Source organism: Chrysemys picta, chromosome 1 (genome assembly GCF_011386835.1).
Source record: "Chrysemys picta bellii isolate R12L10 chromosome 1, ASM1138683v2, whole genome shotgun sequence".
Lineage (NCBI taxonomy): Eukaryota > Metazoa > Chordata > Testudines > Emydidae > Chrysemys > Chrysemys picta.
The window spans coordinates 250,049,700-250,070,607 of NC_088791.1; the positions used below are offsets into that span (position 1 = coordinate 250,049,700).

General features: G+C 42.5%; 2 protein-coding genes across 2 annotated transcripts in view; both read left to right on the forward strand.

Annotated features, from left to right (window-relative positions):
* Nucleotides 1-20,908, forward strand: part of NALF1 (NALCN channel auxiliary factor 1) — a 797,765-nt gene that overhangs the window by 433,787 nt on the left and 343,070 nt on the right. The window lies entirely within an intron of this gene.
* Nucleotides 604-3,380, forward strand: LOC135980808 (uncharacterized). Its single transcript, XM_065581029.1, has 2 exons — nucleotides 604-1,174; nucleotides 2,169-3,380. The coding sequence occupies exons 1-2, from the start codon at nucleotides 619-621 to the stop codon at nucleotides 2,642-2,644; spliced, it is 1,032 nt and encodes a 343-aa protein (XP_065437101.1). The 5' UTR covers nucleotides 604-618; the 3' UTR covers nucleotides 2,645-3,380.

Below are 20,908 nucleotides of genomic sequence, written 5' to 3' on the forward strand. Positions count from 1 at the left end.
GACCTAGGGTAAGCAACTGGTCCTTTGAGATGGGGAGTAACCTGAATATTGTTGTGATGGTTGGTGTAAGAGACCATCTATCACAAAGGCAAATTTGCCTGGGTGAGAAGATAGACCCAAGGAAACTGTCTGTGACTTCTTGGTTAGGCTGCTATAGTGCTTGAAGAATTCATACTTGTTTCTTGGTTGGTGAAATCTAAGGCCTGGTCTACACTAGGCGTTTATGTCGAAGTTAGCGCCGTTACATCGAATTAACCCTGCACCCGTCCACACTGCGATGCTATTTAGTTCGACATAGAGGTCTCTTTAATTCGACTTCTGTACTCCTCCCCGACGAGGGGAGTAGCGCCAAATTCGACATGGCCATGTCGAATTAGGCTAGGTGTGGATGGAAATCGACGCTAATAGCTCCGGGAGCTATCCCACAGTGCACCACTCTGTTGACGCTCTGGACAGCAGTGCGAGCTCGTATGCTCTGACCAGCCACACAGGAAAAGCCCCGGGAAAATTTGAATTGGAATTCCTTTTCCTGTCTGGCCAGTTTGAATCTCATTTCCTGTCTGGACATCGTGGCGAGCACAGCAGCACTGGCAACGATGCAGAAGCTCTCCAGCAGTGATGGCCGTGCAGTCTGTGAATAGAAAGAGGGCCCCAGCATGGACTGATCGGGAAGTCTTGGATCTCATCGCTGTGTGGGGCGATGAGTCCGTGCTTTCCAAGCTGCGATCCAAAAGACGGAATGCAAAGATCTACGAGAAGATCTCTAAAGACATGGCAGAGAGAGGATACAGCCGGGATGCAACGCAGTGCCGCGTGAAAATCAAGGAGCTGAGACAAGGCTACCAGAAGACCAAAGAGGCAAACGGACGCTCCGGATCCCATCCCCAGACATCCCGTTTCTATGAGGCACTGCATTCCATCCTCGGTGCGGCCGCCACCACTACCCCACCAGTGACCGTGGACTCTGAGGATGGGGTAGTGTCCACGGCCGGTTCCTCGGACATGTTAGGGGACGTGGAAGATGAGGAAGGAGATGAGGAGGGCGAGGCAGTCGGCAGCGCTCACAACGCTGATTTCCCCGACAGCCAGGATCTCTTCATCACCCTTACAGAGATCCCCTACGAAGCGTCCCCAGCCGTTACCCCGGACACAGAATCTGGTGAAGGATCAGCCAGTAAGTGTTGTAAACATCTAAACATTTATTTTTAACAAAACAGGAATATTAACAATTTAAAGAATGGGTTGTTCATGATTAGTGTGCCCTATGCGCTTAACGGTTTAGTCATGGGCAGTGCAAGTTTTGAAAAAAAATCTAGCAATGTCCGGTTTTCAGTGATTGTCCTGCACAAGCCGCTCTACTGTTTATTCCCTGCTACTGCAGCTACAGTAAAATGCGGTCTATATGTCCGGGGATAGAGCAGTAGTCCTCCTGGGATATCTCCACGAAGCTCTCCTGGAGGTAACTTGAAAGCCGTTCCATGAGGTTCCTGGGGAGAGCGGCCTTATTGGGTCCTCCAAAGTACGAGACGTTGCCGCGCCACGAGACTATCACGTACTCGGGAATCATTGCTCTGCATAGCAGGGCGGCATACGGCCCTGGTCTTTGGAGGCTTTCCCGGAGCATTCTCTGTCTGTCGCTCTCAGAGATCCTCATCAGGGTGATGTCGCCCATGGTGACCTGCTTTTAATTAGGTAGGGGAATGTTAGTGTTGGGACTGCTTTCCCGTTCCTTGACAGAACTGTAACCGCTGGTTTTTAGCCACGCGGTGGAGGCGGGAGAGGGGCAGCCGAAAGGGATCGTTCCCGGGGACAGCCGCGAGGGGGTGGGACAGGGGCAGAGTTCCCGCTTGCCGGATTGCTGGCTGCAGGAACTGACATAGCTTTAAATGTGAAATGAGGCCAGTGGTAATCTAAAAGTTTTAAACTGCCACAAGTGTACGGCTTACCATGTCTGCCTGCAACAGAAATTCCGTTGTGCTGCCCCGCTTCTCAAATGTGCTGTGCAAGACCCCAGGCACTGAATGCGAAGGCCGAAAATTCGACCTTGTGCTGAGTGCGCATGTGATAGGTGCTGTGCATGGTCTTGTTCACAGAGAAAGACTATGTTCTTTGTTCACAACTACATTTTTCTTTCTGAGGAATTCACTCCCTTTTTCCCATTTCCACAGCCCCATCTGTGACTGTCTCACAACCTAGCCTGGAATCACACTCCCAGAGGCTAGCGCGGATTAGGCGTAGGAAGAGGAGGACACGGGAGGACATGTTCTCTGAGCTTATGGCCTGTTCCCAAGCCCAGGCAGCACAGCAGACCCAGTGGCGGGAGAACTTGACCCGAATGCACCAAGCCAACATGGATCGGGAGGAGAGGTGGCGGCAGGAAGACCAGCAGGCGACTCAAACGCTGCTTGGACTACTGAGGGAGCAAACGGACACGCTCCAGCGCCTTGTGGATGTTCTGCAGGAACGGAGGCAGGAGGACAGAGCCCCGCTGCAGTCCATCTATAACCGCCCTCCCCTGCCACCAAGTCCCATACCCACCTCACCCAAAGTGCAAAGAAGGAGAGGCGGCAGAGTCCCTGCTAACTCTCACTCCACCCCTGCAGAGAGCTCTAGTAGCAGAAGGCTCTCATTTCCCAAAATTTGAACAGTTCTTTCCTTCCCGCCTGACACAAGCCCCCATCCAAGTTTCACCTCCCAATGCCATGTGTAGTTGATAATAAAAAATATGTTTCTGTAAACTACTGTTTCAATCATGTTCTTTTGGAGGAGGATGGGAAAGGGGGTTGGTAATTGGACAGGACAGTCACCTTTGGCAGGGTACATAGTCGGGGGCAGGCACAGCAGCAGGGCACATACACAGTGCAGTGATGCAGTGACTAGTTACCCTGGTTAGTCTGGGAGGTTGTTTTCATGTTATGTGGTGGGGGGTGGGTTGCTCTGTGACTTTGTGGCAGGGGAGGGCAGTTACAGATCTTAAGCGGCGGTCCTTAGGCAGGATCACAGAGCCACACAGCAGGGGATCTGTAACCGTCCTCCCCCTGCCACAAAGTCACATAGACCCCCCCATACACACAGTCCCGATCAGGAGGGGTGACAGGCTCCGTTGAAACAACCATCCCACTGCAGCGGAGCCTGTCAATCCTTGAGTTTAGAAGCTGCATTCGCGTCACTACACTACACCCGCTCCGCACCACAGTCTGCGTCCCAGTTTTAAAAAATTCCCGCGAAAACAGTATTAAAGAAAACGGTGTGCTTTAACAAAGTTGAACTATTTTTATTTCGCAACGTGTGTTGGAAGGGGGGTGAAGGGGGTATGTAACTGGATAGGATAGTCAACATTACCTGGGTAAAGAAACGGGGGCAGGTTTAGCTTCTCAGTACACAAACTTTAAAGTCACAGGTTACCCTGCTCACTGAGGAACTTTGCTTTCAAAGCCTCCCGGATGCACAGCGCGTCCCGCTGGTCTCTTCTAATCGCCCGGCTGTCTGGCTGTGAGTAATCAGCAGCCAGGCTATTTTCCTCAACCTCCCACCCCGCCATAAAGGTCTCCCCCTTGCTCTCACAGAGATTGTGGAGCACACAGCAAGCTGCTATAACAATGGGGATATTGGTTTCGCTGAGATCACAGCGAGTCAGTAAGCTTCTCCATCTCCCCTTGAGACGGCCAAAAGCACACTCCACCACCATTCTGCACTTGCTCAGCCGGTAGTTGAAGAGTTCTTTTTCAGTGTCCAGGGCGCCAGTATAGGGCTTCATGAGCCAGGGCATTAGCGGGTAGGCTGGGTCCCCGAGGATGACTATAGGCATCTCCACATCCCCAACAGTTATTTTGTGGTCCGGGAAGTAAATACCTTGTTGCAGCCGTCTAAACAGACCAGAGTTCCTGAAAACACAAGCGTCATGAACCTTGCCCGGCCATCCCACGTAGATGTTGGTAAAACGTCCCCTGTGGTCCACCAGTGCTTGCAGCACCATGGAAAAGTAGCCCTTTCGGTTAATGTACTGGGTGGCCTGGTGGTCCGGTGCCAGGATAGGGATGTGAGTTCCATCTATGGCCCCACCGCAGTTTGGGAATCCCATCGCTGCGAAGCCATCTATGATCGCCTCCACGTTTCCCAGGGTCACTACCTTTGGCAGCAGTACATCAACGATTGCCTTGGCTACTTGCATCACAACGACCCCCACGGTAGATTTGCCCACCCCAAACTGGTTCGCGACTGACCGGTAGCTGTCTGGCGTTGCAAGCTTCCAGAGGGCTATGGCCACTCGCTTCTGTACACTCAGTGCAGCTCGCAACCGGGTGTCACTGCGCTTCAGGGCAGGGGACAGCAACTCACAAAGTTCAAGGAAAGTTCCCTTCCGCATGCGAAAGTTTCGCAGCCACTGGGATTCATCCCAGACCTGCAGCACTATGCGGTCCCACCACTCAGTGCTTGTTTCCCGTGCCCAGAATCGCCGTTCCACGGCATCAACATGACCCATTGCCACCGCGATGTCCTCGGCGCTGGGTCCCCTGCTTTCTGACAGGTCCGTGCTACTCTCAGACTTCAGGACATCACCGCGGTGCCGTAGCCTCCTTGCCTGACTTTTCTGTATCTGCCTCAGGGAAACCTGTATGATAAGCTGCGAGGCGTTGAGAGCGGCCACAACTGCAGCGATGGTCGCAGCGTGCTCCATGCTCGCAGTGCTGTGGCGTCCGCGCTGTCAATGACTGGAAAAGTGCGCGAAATGATTTCCCGCTGGCGCTTTCAGGGAGGGAGGGCAGGAGTGATGGACGGATGACGACAGTTACCCAAAAGCACCCTCGACACATTTTGTTACCCAGAAGGCATTGCCGGCTACACCCAGAATTCCAATGGGCAGAGGGGACTGCGGGAACTGTGGGATAGCTGACCACAGTGCACCGCTTCGAATGTCGACGCTTTCACCATTAGTGTGGACGCACAAAGTCGAATTACTGTCCTTAGTGTGGACACACACGTTCGAATTTGCAATATCGATTACAAAAATTCGATGCAAGTAAAATCGAACTACTCTCGTAGTGTAGACAAGGCCTAAGGGTCTGTCTACACTGCAATTAGACACCCGTGGCTGGCTTGTGCCAGGTGACTCAGGCTCATGGAGCTCATGCTAAGGGGCTGTTAATTGTGGTATAGACATTCGGGTGTGGGCTACAGCCTGAGCTCTGGGATCCTCCAACCTCAGCTAGGTCCTAGAGCCTAGACTGCAGCCCAAGCCCAAACATCTACACCACAATTAAACAACCCTTCAGTCTGAGCCCATGAACCTGAGTCAACTGTTTGCCCATGTTCAAGAAAGATTAATATAACTGGAACAGAAAAGATCTACTAGTTCAATAAGTGTGTTTTAAATTATTTAAATGTTAAGTTATACATTTTTAAATAATACTGGTTCAATTATTTTGATTTTCTTCTTTGAAAAATAAAATTATTAATCATGTAAATGAAGCTAGTACTGTATATTCACATCAATGTACAGTTTTCAGTGAGAAGTATGACAATAGAAGAAAACCTGAGCTGTATTACTCTTTATGTAAACTTGTACATTATACCTGGTGCTGTTAAACATTTTAAGAGTGATTCAACACACCTAATGTGAAATATACGACAGGTGTATGGTACATTTGAGACGGATGGAGTGCCTTTTTCCCATTAATTTATGATGGGATTGTTATATTTAAACACTTGTATTTTTTCTCTTGGCTGTGTCTGTGCACTAAGTATGTATTCTCTTTTGGCTTTGTTTCCAAAACAGGCTGGTATTCAGAAATGCTTAATGCCAAATAATAATACATGCTTTATGAGTTCAGGTGATGGCTTCCTGTGGGAACAGACAACTTTCATTTTGTTTGGTTTGGGTACTGTTTTAAGGACAGTGGTGGATGACATACAAACTTTCTGTCATGTTTACATAACAAAAAAATACACGCTATACCAATTCAAGTGTTTCCAAGAATCTGCTTTTTAAAATGGAGATTTTAACTTTGAAATATTTTAATACTTTTAAAAAAACATTAATATATTGACAAATTATACTGGGCAATGTGTGTGACCATTGTAGTTACCCTGCTTTTTACCCTGACTGTACTCATCTAGTCCAGACATTCAGGGGAAAAGCCTCTTGAATTAATAAAAAGTGTCTACAGAAGATTGTTATAAACAAACTGACGTAATTGATAAGGGATACTTATTATTACACACATGGTGAAATTAATTGTGGGGAACAATTTTTCCCTCCAAAAAAAAAAAAAGTGGTTTCTTTGTCTCACCCTCTATAAAAAGAAAGAGGGTTGGAAAATTAGTTTAGGAATGGACATTTTCAGCATTCCACCAGGTACAGACGAAGGGACCAAACTACATTCTCTTCACCATCCACAGAGGGTGGTAACATAAGGCTTCTTTTTGTACTCTGTATTGTGCTGTATTAATCTTTGATTAACCATCTTTGATTAAATTCCATTTGATCCTGTTATTTGACAATCTCAAATCATTAAATTCAAAAATGCAACATTATTTACTCCCTAAATCTGTGTCATCTGCAAGTTTTAATGAATTAATTTTCTTCTAATTCATTGAGAAAAATGTCAGATGGCTTTTAGGGGCAAGAACTGAGCTCTGTGGGACCCCACTAGAAACACCCCCACTCCCGTTTACAGTTACCTTTTGGGACCTATTTATTAGCCAGGATTTAATCCATTTAATGTGTTCTGTGTTGGTTTTGTATTATTCTACTTTCTTAATCAAAATGTTGTTCAGTATCAAGTGAGATTCCTTACAGAAGTCTATATTATATCAAAACGATTACCTTTAATTTATAATTTCATCAAAATATCAAGATAGTTTGACAAGAGCAGTTTTCCATAAACCAAGGTTGATTGGCATTAATTAGATTACCCTTTTCTAGCAGCGCTGATCCCCTGTAGGCTACTGGTTGAGAAAAGGCTGCCAATGTCTTTTGCTTCTATAATCCCCACCCTTTTGGTGGATTTTCCAGTAGAGGGAGCCCTGTGCAGAGGTTTACTCTAGCACAAGTCAACATGATTTAGGAGTTAATTTGGCTGAAGAATTAGTATCAGAGAGGTGATCAATGCACATCTAAATTCTATTTTCATAGAACACAAATAGCTTAACCAACTCATTTCTCACCCTTCCCAGCTGTTTTATGTCAGAATTTAAAGTGGCATAAAGTAAACATAGCTTTCCTTCAGGATATATGTCCATCTGAACAGGAAGCTGGCAACATAAACTAAGATTGGGTGGGTGTTTCTAGAAATAACTCACTCTTTTCTCAACCTCAGCATGATCACAATATTTAATAAAAGCTTAGAATGCGACTCCAAAAGTCAAGAACAGATGGAGAAGGAAGATTTATTATACCTAGAATAATCATAGGTCAAGAGGAAACGATTTCAGAGAATATTTATGTTCTAAGTATATCCCAACTTTTTTTTCATAGCATGTCTGAGATAATAACAGAACTCCACATTATATTGCAACCAGTTATTATATTTGAAGATTTTAACCATATATTAGATACTAGGTAAAACAAATCTAATTGACTTTTTGTTAATGGTGAACATGGAGAATTTTGATTTAGAACATGATTCTGCCGCTGCTACTGATACTGATATAGTTTCTGACTCCATGTAATATCTCTTCAAGAGGGGAGACTACAGACTATAAAGACAAATAAAATTCTCTGAACACAAATCCCAGGGCTCTGTTACAGCACTTAAAAGACTTGACTTTCCCGACTAGGAGATTATTTCGTCAAAAGCACGGGCACAGCATTCATGTAGTGTCAAACTGATGTACAAAGTCAAAGGAAAAAAATACAAAGTCTGTTTTCTCTTCCTCTTCATTATTATTATAATTCAGCTACTTATTGTTGAGATGTTTCTTTTGCTATGATTATGGCAATAAGGACATTGGGGAATACCTCTCTGGAGGATGGGAGAATGTTTTTGGTGTTCCTAGCAGTCATAGCATGCAGTAATGGGCTGATTTTCAAAAATGCTGAGCACTACCATGGGGGCTACTGAGTGAGGCATACTTTCTAAAGGGCCATAAGAGACCAAGTATAAGCATTGGGAATTCCAGGGATTTCAGAAAAGGACTGCAGTTAAAGGTGGCATGGCCAAAGAAATAAGAAGAGCTCCAAGGTAAACGGCATTGTTAAGAACAATCCACATTTTTAGGTTTTTACATTTTTTGTTACATTGCTTGATTACTTTGATGCTCTGCCTCACACTTTCAATCTGCTCTGCATTTAATTGGGTGGTATCCTGTATCCCACTGTTAGTCTCTGGGAGAAATGCTGCATCCTTGTACTTCTTTGTCCTACTTGCCTGTGTTCCCAGGAATGCTATTCTGCTTGGCAGGGTGCCAACTGTGGGGGGTGGGGGTGAGGTGAATGTTGTGGTACTTTTACAAGCTCTACCCATCAAATAAGCATTTTCCTCTTGAGACTCCAACATGCGATGCCACAATAAATTAAGCAGAAATTTGACCATATATGTTATCTGGGCTCTGCTTGATCCTTTGCACTTGCTTCCCCATCAGCAAGGTTCAAATACATGTATATGGTCGTCTGGGCTCCTCTTCCTTTTTCTTGCTTTAGTGTGGTTTTGTTATGTCACTGGGCTCCTTAGGCTTGGTTCTTCCTCTCTGGGGCTCAGAAAAACCTGCTGAGCTGTTAAGCTTCTTGGGTTTGGTTTCTTCTTGATTGTGGGTAGTATTGGCGGGAGTCAAGCTGCCTCCTCCTTCTCAGTTCCCAGATACAGTTTGCTGGAAAATAACAGTCCAGAGTCCAGGCAATTTTATTGGGGCTAAACAAGCACGCATATTCTGAAGCCCTTTACACCAGTTGGGCTTATTTTTATACGCCGATAGAATTTTATCATGTTTTGAAGCCCTTCACATCAGTCAGGCTATCTTTATACACTGATAGAGTTTTCCTCTTCCCCTTCCCCAACTACTGTTCTAGACGCCGATAGAACCCGCTTCTTCTACTAGCACCTAGTTCCGCACATCGATGGAGCTCCCTCTTCTGCCCCCCTCTTCTTGGCAAACTCAATTATACTTGTAGTGCCCCCCTGGTACCACCCCTTCCAATATATGGTCATGTTCCATTCTTGGGGAGTCTTGAGTCTGGGGTCAATAAGACCACCTCTTTTGTATCTGATGGGAGGGGTAAGGAGTGGGGTTACTTTTGGCCATGGTTACTTTATTGCAGACTTTGTGTTTCCTCCTTACGCCCTCCCCTTCCCTCCAGCTGCTTGGTTACCATAGCAACCCCTTGCTCGATTAGCCCATTATCTTCAAGGCTACTAGCTGGGGGGTGGAGGGGTGGAGGAGATGGGTGCAGCCTTGTGGTTTCACTTGCATTCTCTTACTTGCTTATTCAGCCTTTTAAACTAAAAGCAAGGCCAAAAGCAAAATTATTATGGTTTAGTCTCTACCTTCTTTACTTCACATTCTTCTAACAGGTAGTATAATTGGTGATACTCAACTAAGTGCCAAACACTCATGGAGCCAAACCGAGACATCATTTAGGGTAGATTATATACATCGTCATAATGTGATCTTTTCTCTCCTTTCTTATATGGTTAGATCAGCAATGAAATAGTTAACAGTTCTGATGTTTTAATTATCTTCATTGGTCATGTGAGTTAACACCTCACTCAGATGAATGGCATTGGAATTTTTATATCTAATTCTTTGTAATAAGGCATATGAGTTGACAATTCACTGAAAGTATCTTAATTTCTCAAAGGCTGATCAGCTTTTTACCAGAGGAAATATATCCTGTACACTGTGCTCAACATAACTATACACGCCTACTAGATCAATGTGCCCCTAATATTTAGCAATGGCCGTTACTTACAGTAGAGCTAGAAGGAGACCCACCACAGGTATCCTGTGGTCTTGGCTGCCCAGGGGACTTCTGAGCTAAATTGTGATGCTCAAATCCCCCTTTTATATTCTATACCTATGAGCCAGCTGCACTGGTTTGTGTCAGGCAATGTTTCACTTCTCTAAGACATATCCTCTTGCATTAGTTACAATCCTTCTGGTTATAGTAGTTTTAGCTAGCTTAATCTATGTTTCTGGTTTTAGCTAACACAAAAACAACCCCTCTAAAAATCTTAATTTACCTAACAACAACAAAGCTAATTATCTGCCTAACAACTATTAACTTATTACTTTTATATCAAGCACATTCTTGTGTTATCTGTATTCCTTCAGTTCTGCCAATGAAGCATTAGGGCTTTAGCATTAAAGCTTCCATAGTCTATATACAATAAGTCCCTTTAGCACTAATGTCTTGGGAGCCTTGTTTATTCTAATAACTCATACATTTATCTTTTTTCTTAATGACTTATGCATAGCTTACAATTTGCAATACAAAATTGAAACAATAAGCACAATTATTACTTTAACCAAATTTATGCTGAATCTCACAGAAAGACATCCACAGTCTATCCTGGTTCCTGCTTAGGCCAGGATCTGCCCTGCAGCAATCATGTTCACATTCATTATTCCAATTTCCCCCTTCTCTAGTATCTAGCCTATTAATCCATCCTCACCCACCCGACTGGTTCCATGAGCCATTCCACTGAGGGCTATATGGATTATTCCAGACCAACTTTCCCCGCTACCTGAACCACATGTTCATGTATCACTTCTTTCTGTTTATCCTTTAATTCATCTGAGTTCAGATTCTTTTTACTTTTAACCACTAATTCTGCCTTCATTAGAATATCCCTTAAGTGTGTTGCCACCAACTGCACACTTTCTCTAAGAACATAAGAATGGCCGTACTGGGTCAGACCAAAGGTCCATCCAGCCCAGTATCCTGTCTACCAACAGTGACCAATGCCAGATGACCCAGAGGGAGTGAACCTAACAGGTAATGATCAAGTGATCTCTCTCTTGCCATCCATCTCCATCTTCTGACAAACAGAGGCTAGGGACACCATTCCTTACCCATCCTGGCTAATAGCCATTAATGGACTTAACCTGCATGAATTTATCTAGTTCTCTTTATGTATCTAGGTCTCGCTAATGCTGGGGTGCAAACTGTCCAAATAATAGTTTTTATATTTTATATCTTCTCTATCGGTCCCTTGCACCACCGTCCCATACACAAACTACATTTTTTCCTTACATTCCTTAGCAGTCTCATTTGTCTCCTGCCTTCTTTGTGCTAGCAGATTAATGCCACTATTGCTTTCCAGCACCAGTGTCAAAACAAAGGGTCAAATTTGTCCCCACTGAGTTAGTTCCATCCTGTGTTCCATCCAGCAACCTTCCCCATATTCCAGGAGTGGTTCATTTTAAGTTTTACCACATCTTATCCAGTAAGGCCATTTAACATCACAGACTGATCTAACTTCTTCAGCCACTTAAACACTTCCTCTGGTCTGTAGAAGGGGACCTTTGTCTTTGGCTACACTGGTCAATTCAGTGGGACTCAAGGAAGTATTTGTAGTGTTTGTGGTTTGTTGAAACTGACCTTGATTGTTTGGATCAGGTGTCTGTACAGTTTTTGTCACAGTAGGCTCCACAGAAAAGGGTGACTGTGATTACTACCAAGCCTCTACACCTGGATCATAGCACAGTTCTACTCTTTATCTACACTTCCTCCTCCTCCTCTCCCCCACCCCCCACCCCTATATCTGCCTCCAGCATCCACTATGTTTTTGATACAGTCTAATCCATCTATTTTTTGGGGGGGAGGGGATTCAAAGTTTGCACAAATACACCTTTTATTTCACAACATTCTCTTTCTAACTCAACACACCTTTCATACATGTTACAATACTTCAGTTTCCACTGACTATTTTCTTCTGAGAGGGTCTTAACTGACTTGGAGGCTAGGACCAACTGTCCACATAACTATTGTAGCTCTTTTTTCATCTCCTCCTCTTTTATCTCCCATGGATTATAATGGTGCTGCAATTGATTCTTAGCTTTTTTACACTCAGCGTTTAGGAACAACAGCTTGTCCCACAAAGATGTCCCTAATAAATAAAGTCCTTGTATTACAGCTGCCTAGATTTTACCTGTCTTAATTCCTTTCTTGTGTCCACCTCCAGGGCTCAGATTCCCATTGACCAGAGATCTCTTGTCCCACGTATTTCTGTAGCCTTCAATCATTCTCCACAGTGGTCCACTACATACTTCTTTACCCAGGTGCCAAGCATTGTTAGTACCATGGTCCGAGAAAAGGGGTGGTTGGAAGGTATCCAGTTGTGATCTGAATAATCTTCTCAACCAAGATATATTCCTGAGTAGTCTACTCTGCCTTATCTTCTGGCTGGCTTGCCAAATATGTTGGCATTTTTGGATAAGATTCTTCAGAATAAGGCTACAAGCTGACAATTCACCAAAAATACCTTTATTTCCTTAAGGCCGATCAGCCTTTTACCAAAGGAAATATATCCCGTATGTTATGCTCAATATAACTATAAACTCTAATTAGAATGATGTTTCCCTAATACTATAAGCAATGGTCTGTTACTTATAGTAGAGCTAGAAGGAGGACCCAACACATCATTGAGGAGTCACATGGTCTTGGATAAAATTTGATGCTCATATCCCCCTTTTATATTCTATACCTATGTGCCAGCTATACTGATTTGTGTCAACCAGTGTTCCACTTGTCTTAGAAACATACTCTTGCAGCAGTTACAAGCCTTTCTCTTTCAGCGATCTTAAACTATTTTTGTTGTTTTGACAAAAGCAACCTGTGTGAAACAATCTTAATCTACATAACAATAGCAAAGATAATTATCTACCTATTGCCTTATAATTTTATACCAAGAGCTATCTTGCATTTATCTATATTTCTTCAAATGGGGCAGTCCACATCTCTTAGAATGATTGTTTCAGGCTTTCTGAACACAAAGATAGCTTTTCCTGCATCAAGTTATACTCACATCAAGCTTTCAAAGGTTTATTTTGCAACAAAGACTGGTAAGGTTTTTTTACTTTTTTTATTTTTATTTTTTGTTTTGTTTTGTTTTTAAGTGAAAGCTTGGATTCTGGAGCACATAGTGGTGATTTGAAAGAGGTGCTGATATGTCATAATACCAGTCCCTCCCACAATCTAATTTGAGTCAGCTTCTGATTTGGCTGTACCTTTTTGTCCTGCTAGCTGACCTGCTCTGCATTGCATGTCAGCTGCAGAAAGAGAAATCTTGTTTTCTTCAGTTTAAGTTGAGGTTTGTACTAAGCATTGCTGGTGAGATACCACAGACATGCCAAAGAGGGGGCTTCAAAGTATTGGGAGTTCCCGAGAGCCCCTTGTTAAAAATTTGTCATAAAATTGAGCACACATTTGGGAGGATTTCTATGCAGAAATTATTTCTATGGTTGCTCATTCTTCCTGTCTAGAAAGTATTACATCAGCCCTTGGTCAGATGACTTCTTGGTGAAAAGCAAATAAGATAGCAATATATAGAGTTCTCCAGGGGGTACCTATGTACAATCCTCTTGGGTCTTTAAACAAGTGTAGCTTAATCTATTTTGTTTGCTGCCTGTCTGATTGGTTATGAAAAAGGATTTGTGATTAAATGGGAAAGCAAATCAATAAATTTGCTTGCTCGTCTCAATACAGTTCATCATAAGATATGGGGAAATTTCTGTGAAATCCTCTTGCTACATTATTAGCAGTGTATCCTATGGGATACTTGTATGGGGGGCAGAGAGTATGTTACAGGAGCTCTAATGAGAAAGTCACACAAGAAAGCCAGTGACAGGAGGAGTTGAACAGCAATTGCCTGTAAGAGTTCCTCTCACTTTCCTATAGATTCCGGTAACATTTCAGCTTCTACTTGTACCATATAAAGGGAACTACTCCCAATATGCTCATCTGGCAGTCTACTTGAAAACTCCCTATGCAAATGAAATGACTATTAACTGTTGGCTTTCTTCTTTGGAGAAGTGTCTTGCCTTACCCAAACCCTCCCTGTTCACTCCATGATCTTAAATACTATATATGTTTGCCGTTTTACATAGCATATTTTTCTCTTTTCTCTGGGCATTTTATCTTCTTCCATCAATAGTAAATCATTGTCAGATGAAGCAGGTGTAACCAATTTATACTATACAAAAAACTGTGGAAAGACTTGCACATGTTCTCCTGGCTGTGTCCTGCACCTCTTTGCAGTAGCACAGAACTGATGTTTTGTCAGTTCAAAACAAACAGAATGATTACTGTCACAGTTCAGGGCAACTGTATTCCCCCTCATGGTCCATCAGTGGCATTCACTATAGGCGCCTGGCTCCTCGGCAGTCACCTTTCTTGGGCAGAGATCTGCGTCTCTCTCCCGGTTGACAAGAGGTTTTTCCAGGCTGCCCAGTTCCGTGCTACACTTTGATATTTCCAATAAGCCAGGGTCCCTAAACAGGCCAACATTTGAACTTTGCTTTCTTTCCAAAGGTTATGAACAGCGGTGATTGCCCTTAGTTATAAGTTACCACACAGTTTTTTATAAGCAAGCACATTTATTCTTAAGGTGAAAGCATTTCAGAGAAAATATTAAAAGCAATAAAACAACCTACACACATGCTAAAATACTTACTAGAAGTCACCCCAACTCCAACCCCTGGCTCTCGTGAGTGTCTATCCTTCAAAACCCACAACTGGGTTTTCCCTGTGGTTACCAGTGCACAACTGACTCAATTTAAGAAACAGAACAACTATGAATGTTCAATCTTTCCTTTATACAGCTTAAGCCTTTGATCTTGGCCTCATTTAAAGGTAATTAGACAATGCTGGTCCACACCTCAGGATGTAGTTTTAAAGGGATGGGTTTTTGCATAACCAAAAATGAGGAATTTTCTTTTGCCTCCCACTAGAGATCCGCAGGAAAACCACTTATTCCTGTTTGTCCCAAAAGTCCATTCTTGTCTGGCACATTGTTCCATATATTCCATTGAAGTTCATAACACTTCCCAGAGTTGACATCTCATCTTCTTCCTGGAGAGATTACATACAATCACAGCCCATGATAATACATAAACCATTAATTTAATACAGTGGATCCCAAATATGTTTAAACTTAATTCAATAAAGTGTCCCAAGGATAATACAGGAAATTGGCATATTTGTCAAAGACACCTCCAAAAATCCATAATCACTAGGAGTCCTGTTTCTGATTTTGAACCCCTGAGGCCAAATTATGTGTTCAATTTTACCAGTGTAAATTCAGAGAAATCCCGTGCAAATCAATGGTGTTTCTCTGGGTTTATGCCAATGAAACTCATGAATTTGCCCATGATGTTCAAAAGGCTATTAGGATTCAGTTTATATTATTGATAGATGAAATGTCAGATAACACAGCTCAATCAATTTATTAAACATAGAAATCAGCACAGAGAGGCTCATACATTACCAATCTGTGGGAAGCCATCTCACAGTGATCACAACCCACATCATCTGTGTGTGCTCCAAAGATAACTTGACTCACATTTATTTGGTACTTGTTTACAACAGACAACAATTAATATACCTTACTCCCTTTTACTATCCAGTTCCATATGAATTTTTCAGGTTACAAGACATCTGCACCAATCATACACAATAACATTCCAAGTGTTAATAGACCACAGAGTCTATAGCAAAAAAAACCCATAATGCATAAATCAAATAGCATAAAACCATAATGACATGAACTGTTTTGTACTAATGGAATCTAGCAGCAATTCATATATAACATTATGTAACAGAACATACAGCTTACTCTGAACAGATTCCACACATATAAAGCATAATACAGCTTCCAGGGAGGAAATGCTAAGCATTCTGGGTGTATGGTTCATACAGAGTCTTCTATGATCTTGGTTAACATGAGTTAAAAAGTAGGAAAATGAGTTAATCTCTTCACAGTTTCCAGTTAAAAACAGTTGCTGAGTCCAAACACTTAATATAGTGGAGGACACAACTCAGCAAAAGAATGCTCAACAGATATGAAAGTATCATTCTAGTCTTTAACCAACTCTTTTGCAATTCTGTAATCTATGGCATGCAGTATTCTAACTGAACCCTAGCATCAGTAGTAGCTGGCATTATAACCTGGTTTTAAGAAAATATACTCTACTTGTAGTTTCTCTCACATTGTTTCATATTATTTTTAATATGAACATACTCTCAGATATCCCATCAGATGTAGTTTTTCAGTAATACATTTGGCAAATTTAGAATCATATGCATAGATTTTAAGACCAGAAGAGACTGATCCTCATTTAGTCTGACTTTCTGCTTAACAGTGACCACAGAATTTTACCCAATTATTTCTGCAGCTAGCATAATAACTGTGGTTTAACTGAGCGTGTATTTTAGATAGACATCAAGTGATGGAGGATATATCCCTGGGTAATTTTGGTCCAATATTTACTTACTCTCATTGTTAAAAAATTGTATTTTATTTCCAGTTTGAATTTTTCTGACTTCAACTTCCAGTCACTTGATCTTGTTATGCCTGTCTTCTACTAGAGTCCCCTACTAGCTCCCATCTTCTCCTTTTGTATGAATATAGAGATGGTTGAAAAATCAAAGATTTTCAAAAGAAAAGAGTACTCTTCTTTTGTTGAAAATTTTTGAAATGTGAATTGTTTTCATCAGCCAGCCCTACCTAGAAAGTATGAACAAATCAGTTCCTAACTTTCTCTTCAGTAAGTTGCATAAGGTTTCCTTATTGTAAGGCCTGTTTTTCAGAACATGGATCATTCTTATAGCTCTTTTTTCATCTCTCTTTGTAAAAGTTTAAAAACGAAAAAAAAATGTAAACTTTACCAGGCTCTTATACTATGTGTCCCTAGATAGAAGTTCTTTGCTTATTGTGGGTTATGGAATAGGGACAAACATGTCATTGCTTAGCACTTAAAACTAAAGCTGGACAGAGAATGATAACTTCTGTTTCATGGAGGGTTTTGAAATTGTTTTTATTCTGAATTGAAACAAAACCCAAAAATGTCAAAATCCTCTGTGGAACTGGGGAAAAAATGTTTCTGATAATTCTGAAGCTTCATTACTCCAGGCAGGCTTCTTGGAACATGGTACCCTCAACTCTGTGGCTGTCTACCTGAGGAGCTGTGAAGAGCTGGGAGCTTGAGAGCCAGGGCTCCCATGGCTCCCCAGTTCCCAGGACAGTTGTATCAGGAGTCAGGCTGCCAAGGCAGCTCCCTGACCAGGGACCCTCAGAGCTGCATCTCCATAGAAGCCCACCAGATGGGTTGGCAGGGAGACCAGGTGATCTGGCAGAAAACCAGGCAGGTTTCCACTGGAAATTCATCGCAATCAACATGCTTCTGTGGAACTTTGTGATTTTGACAAATTAATAACATCTTCTAATGGAACAACAGTCTTATCAGAAAATTTTCCACCCACGCTACTTAAAATATATGTATGATCCTAAAGATCATCTTCTCTGCTTGTGTAATTATATATAGCTCCATTTAAATCAATAGAACTATGCTGTGGATCTGGCCCTACAATTTAATAATGCGATTTCTGAGGTGGAACTCCTCTGTTGTTTCTCTGTACTGTGCTACAGCAGAGATAATGTATTGCATATTTTAAGGGTTCTCATTTGGAGAAATGAGGAGTGACTGTAGGTATGCAGTCAAATTAGAATTAGACTCACAAAAGGACTTAGATACCTAACTGCCACTTTAGGCACCTTAATCCCAGAATCAGGCTCCACTGGGATTCAGAAAAACCCCACTCAGATGTCGCTGAACCCTGTAGGTGCCTCAACTCGCTCAGCACCTACATTTTTGCAGTAAAGATTCCTTAGGCACCTGTTCCTGCCTCTGAGCATGGGCACTACGGCTGCGCACCAGGTGTCCAAATGCCTACACCCCAGAACGGTGCACAGCATTCGTTTGGCAAACTTGTCTATAGGGCCTGATCTGGTAAGCACACTCAGACCTAGCCTACTGGATTGGGATCCTATAGACAAACCTACACAAAATGGTGGGGAAAGGAGGAGGAGCTCCCTCATAACCTTTAGTCCAGGGGCTAGGGTACTCACTTGGGATGTGGGAGACCCTCAGTACTACTACTTCTCCATCTGCCAGAGAAAAGGTTCTTCCACCTCTAAGGTGAGTTCCCTAACCACTCAGCTATGGACTATTCTGTTACTGGGAGGAGAATGGGGGGCGGGTTTAGGGTGACCAGATATAGAATTTTATAGGGACAGTCCCGATTTTTGGGTCTTTTTCTTAAATAGGCTCCTATTACCTATTACCCCCCATACCCCTCCCGATTTTTCACACTTGCTGTCTGGTCACCCTAGGTGGGTTCCCCAGTATCTCTTCCGTTGAAAAAGTCATATAAGCAGGGACCCTGGATCTCCCATCTTCCTGGTGAGTGCTCTAACCACAGAATCCTTCTGGTGCTTGCTTGTTATCTCTCTCTCTCTCTCTCTGGCCCAATGATTTTGTCATTATTTATCCACAGTGGAACAGCTTTAACAGGAGAGACTGAGGGAGAGCCCCCACATCAGAATATCCTATAGCCCAGTGGTTATGGCACTAGCTTAAGAGGTGGCAGTGCCCTCTTCAAATCCTTTCCCCACTTCAGTCAGAGGGGGGACTCGAACTGGGGGCTCTCCCACACATCCCAGATGAGGATAATCACCCACTGGACTAGAAGTTATGAGGGCGCTCCTCCTCGTCATACTCCAACAGTATAGATGCCTAACGCCAAGAGAAGGTTTGCAGCTGAGAACACCAAGCAGCTGAAGGCACCTCGCTACAGCCCAGACTTAGGTGCCTACCTCTGAGAGAAGGGCAGTGCTTAACACATACCTCCTCAGCTTGGTACTTGCTGTTGGCTAGCATGGGCAAGGAGCTACCTAGCTATCTGCTGGCTTTTTGTGAATCCTTCTCTGAGGTGCCTTTGTGAATCCCAGCAATTATCTAGGTGCCTAACAGTTGGTCATGGAAATGCTCTGTGTCACCATGCCTAAGTTTCTTTGTGAATCTAGCTTTTAGTGTTCTACAGAGATAAACCAGTGATAGACTGCTAAAGCCAATGTAGAGCATGGAAGGGCCAGAGCAGGGCTGAATGTAATGTCAAAATGGTTGATGCTGGACATATTTAAACTGTTTGTTGTGCCTCTCTGCTGGAATAGAGTTCTAAATTGACTTTGTGAATATGAATAATCCTGTGTCTGATCTTTATGTTAGTCTGAACCTGGAGATCATTTTGGCAAAGACTGCTCTCCTCCGCCCACCCCACCCGCCTTTTTTTGCCTGGCTCATTTTACAAAGCAGTTGCTGTTTCAGCAGCTTAGATCTCAGCAGCTGTCTTCATGAAGGGATGAGATGGTACGCATTAATGATAACAAGACTGTTCAACAAAAGAGGGAAAAGGAGAGGCAGAGAAAAGCATTGACAGGTTTAAAATGTTGTTCCAGAGATTTTTGTTACAATAAAATATGGGGACAAAAACTGTGCAGCCCCTTACTTTTAGGAAAGCATAGTTTAAGGTGGGGCTGTGATTTTGTTGACACCCAATTATATGCTTCCAATGTGATCAACAGCAAACAAATCAGATGACTCAGTCAATCAGATTTCCTGGGTGGTGATGCTGGAAAACTTTATTTGAGTCTCTTTCTTTGTTTCGGCACTTCCTATGATAACGTTAAAATAACTATGATTCTCAAAGAAGCCTGCTTGTCTTCTGGAACAAAAAAGATAGAAGGAAAACTGCATCAACATGCCAGCCACAAATAGAACAAAGGAACTGACAAAGTGAGCAAAGTTGTTTTTATTTCTGAAGTTTCTTTATTGGCAGTTGTTTCATAACATAATATAGTTTAAACATTTTTTAAAAAAATATGACATTAAAAAAGAGCATAGCAACATTACATTAATTAGTGTTCAAACCACTGTGGAACTTAGGAAAAAAATCATATTTGCATAGTGCAGGGACATGGAATATAAGGTTGAGTTTTTGGCCATTTGTATAATATCCACAGAGGTCTCTCCTCTATTAAGAGTTTGGTAAAGGGGCAGTGTAAAAACAGTGTTATAAATAAGCCCAATGTAATAAAAGGGTTATATCATACATAGTTGCCTAGTTTTTACCACAGCCATGGCACTTTATTAAATTTTCTTAATTAGGATATGATGACTAGAGCTGTGTGACCTATTCAGAACAGGGTTTGCTAAGGTCTGTTGGCCTTATGAGCATTTGGTGATACCATGGTGATAAGAATGTTTTAAATATCTAGATGGATGGATGGAGAGACAGAGACAAAGAGAGTGAACCTGAACCAGTTTATGGTTATGTACTGAAATAATTGTTGTTTTTTTGTCTACGTGTTTTCTGGGGCAAGTGAAACTCTGAGGCTTGGAGAGAATTGCATTTTGATATTTCTTTGAATCAAAAATGACATCACTTCCAGGGTATCCCAACCAATGACAATTCTGAGAAATAGCACCAGATTTCACACAGCTCTGAAATACGAATCTTCACTACGTATAGCTGAAAATATTCTGGAGTTTTGTGCATATGAGTAATGCAGTAATACAATATCTGCCAGATATATTCAAAAGCCCACTTTGGCTGGAAAATTAAGTGTCAGAGTTGCTTTAATGTGCATTTATAATTTACAATGTTAAACTGCATGTATGAGGATCTGGTTGAGTTGTTGTTCATTATCAAACTCTGCTAAAGAAGAGCCCATTGTATTTGTATTTACAGATATTTAGTTATGCAGCATTAAGCTTTAACATGTTAGACTAGTAGTATAACCCCACCAGTGACTGATTACTATGTAAATGATGAAGACGCTATTGTCAAAGTGTGACAGCTTGTGGGGAAACAAAGAAATGGTGCACAGGCAAAGCCTGTCTGCTTCCTTAC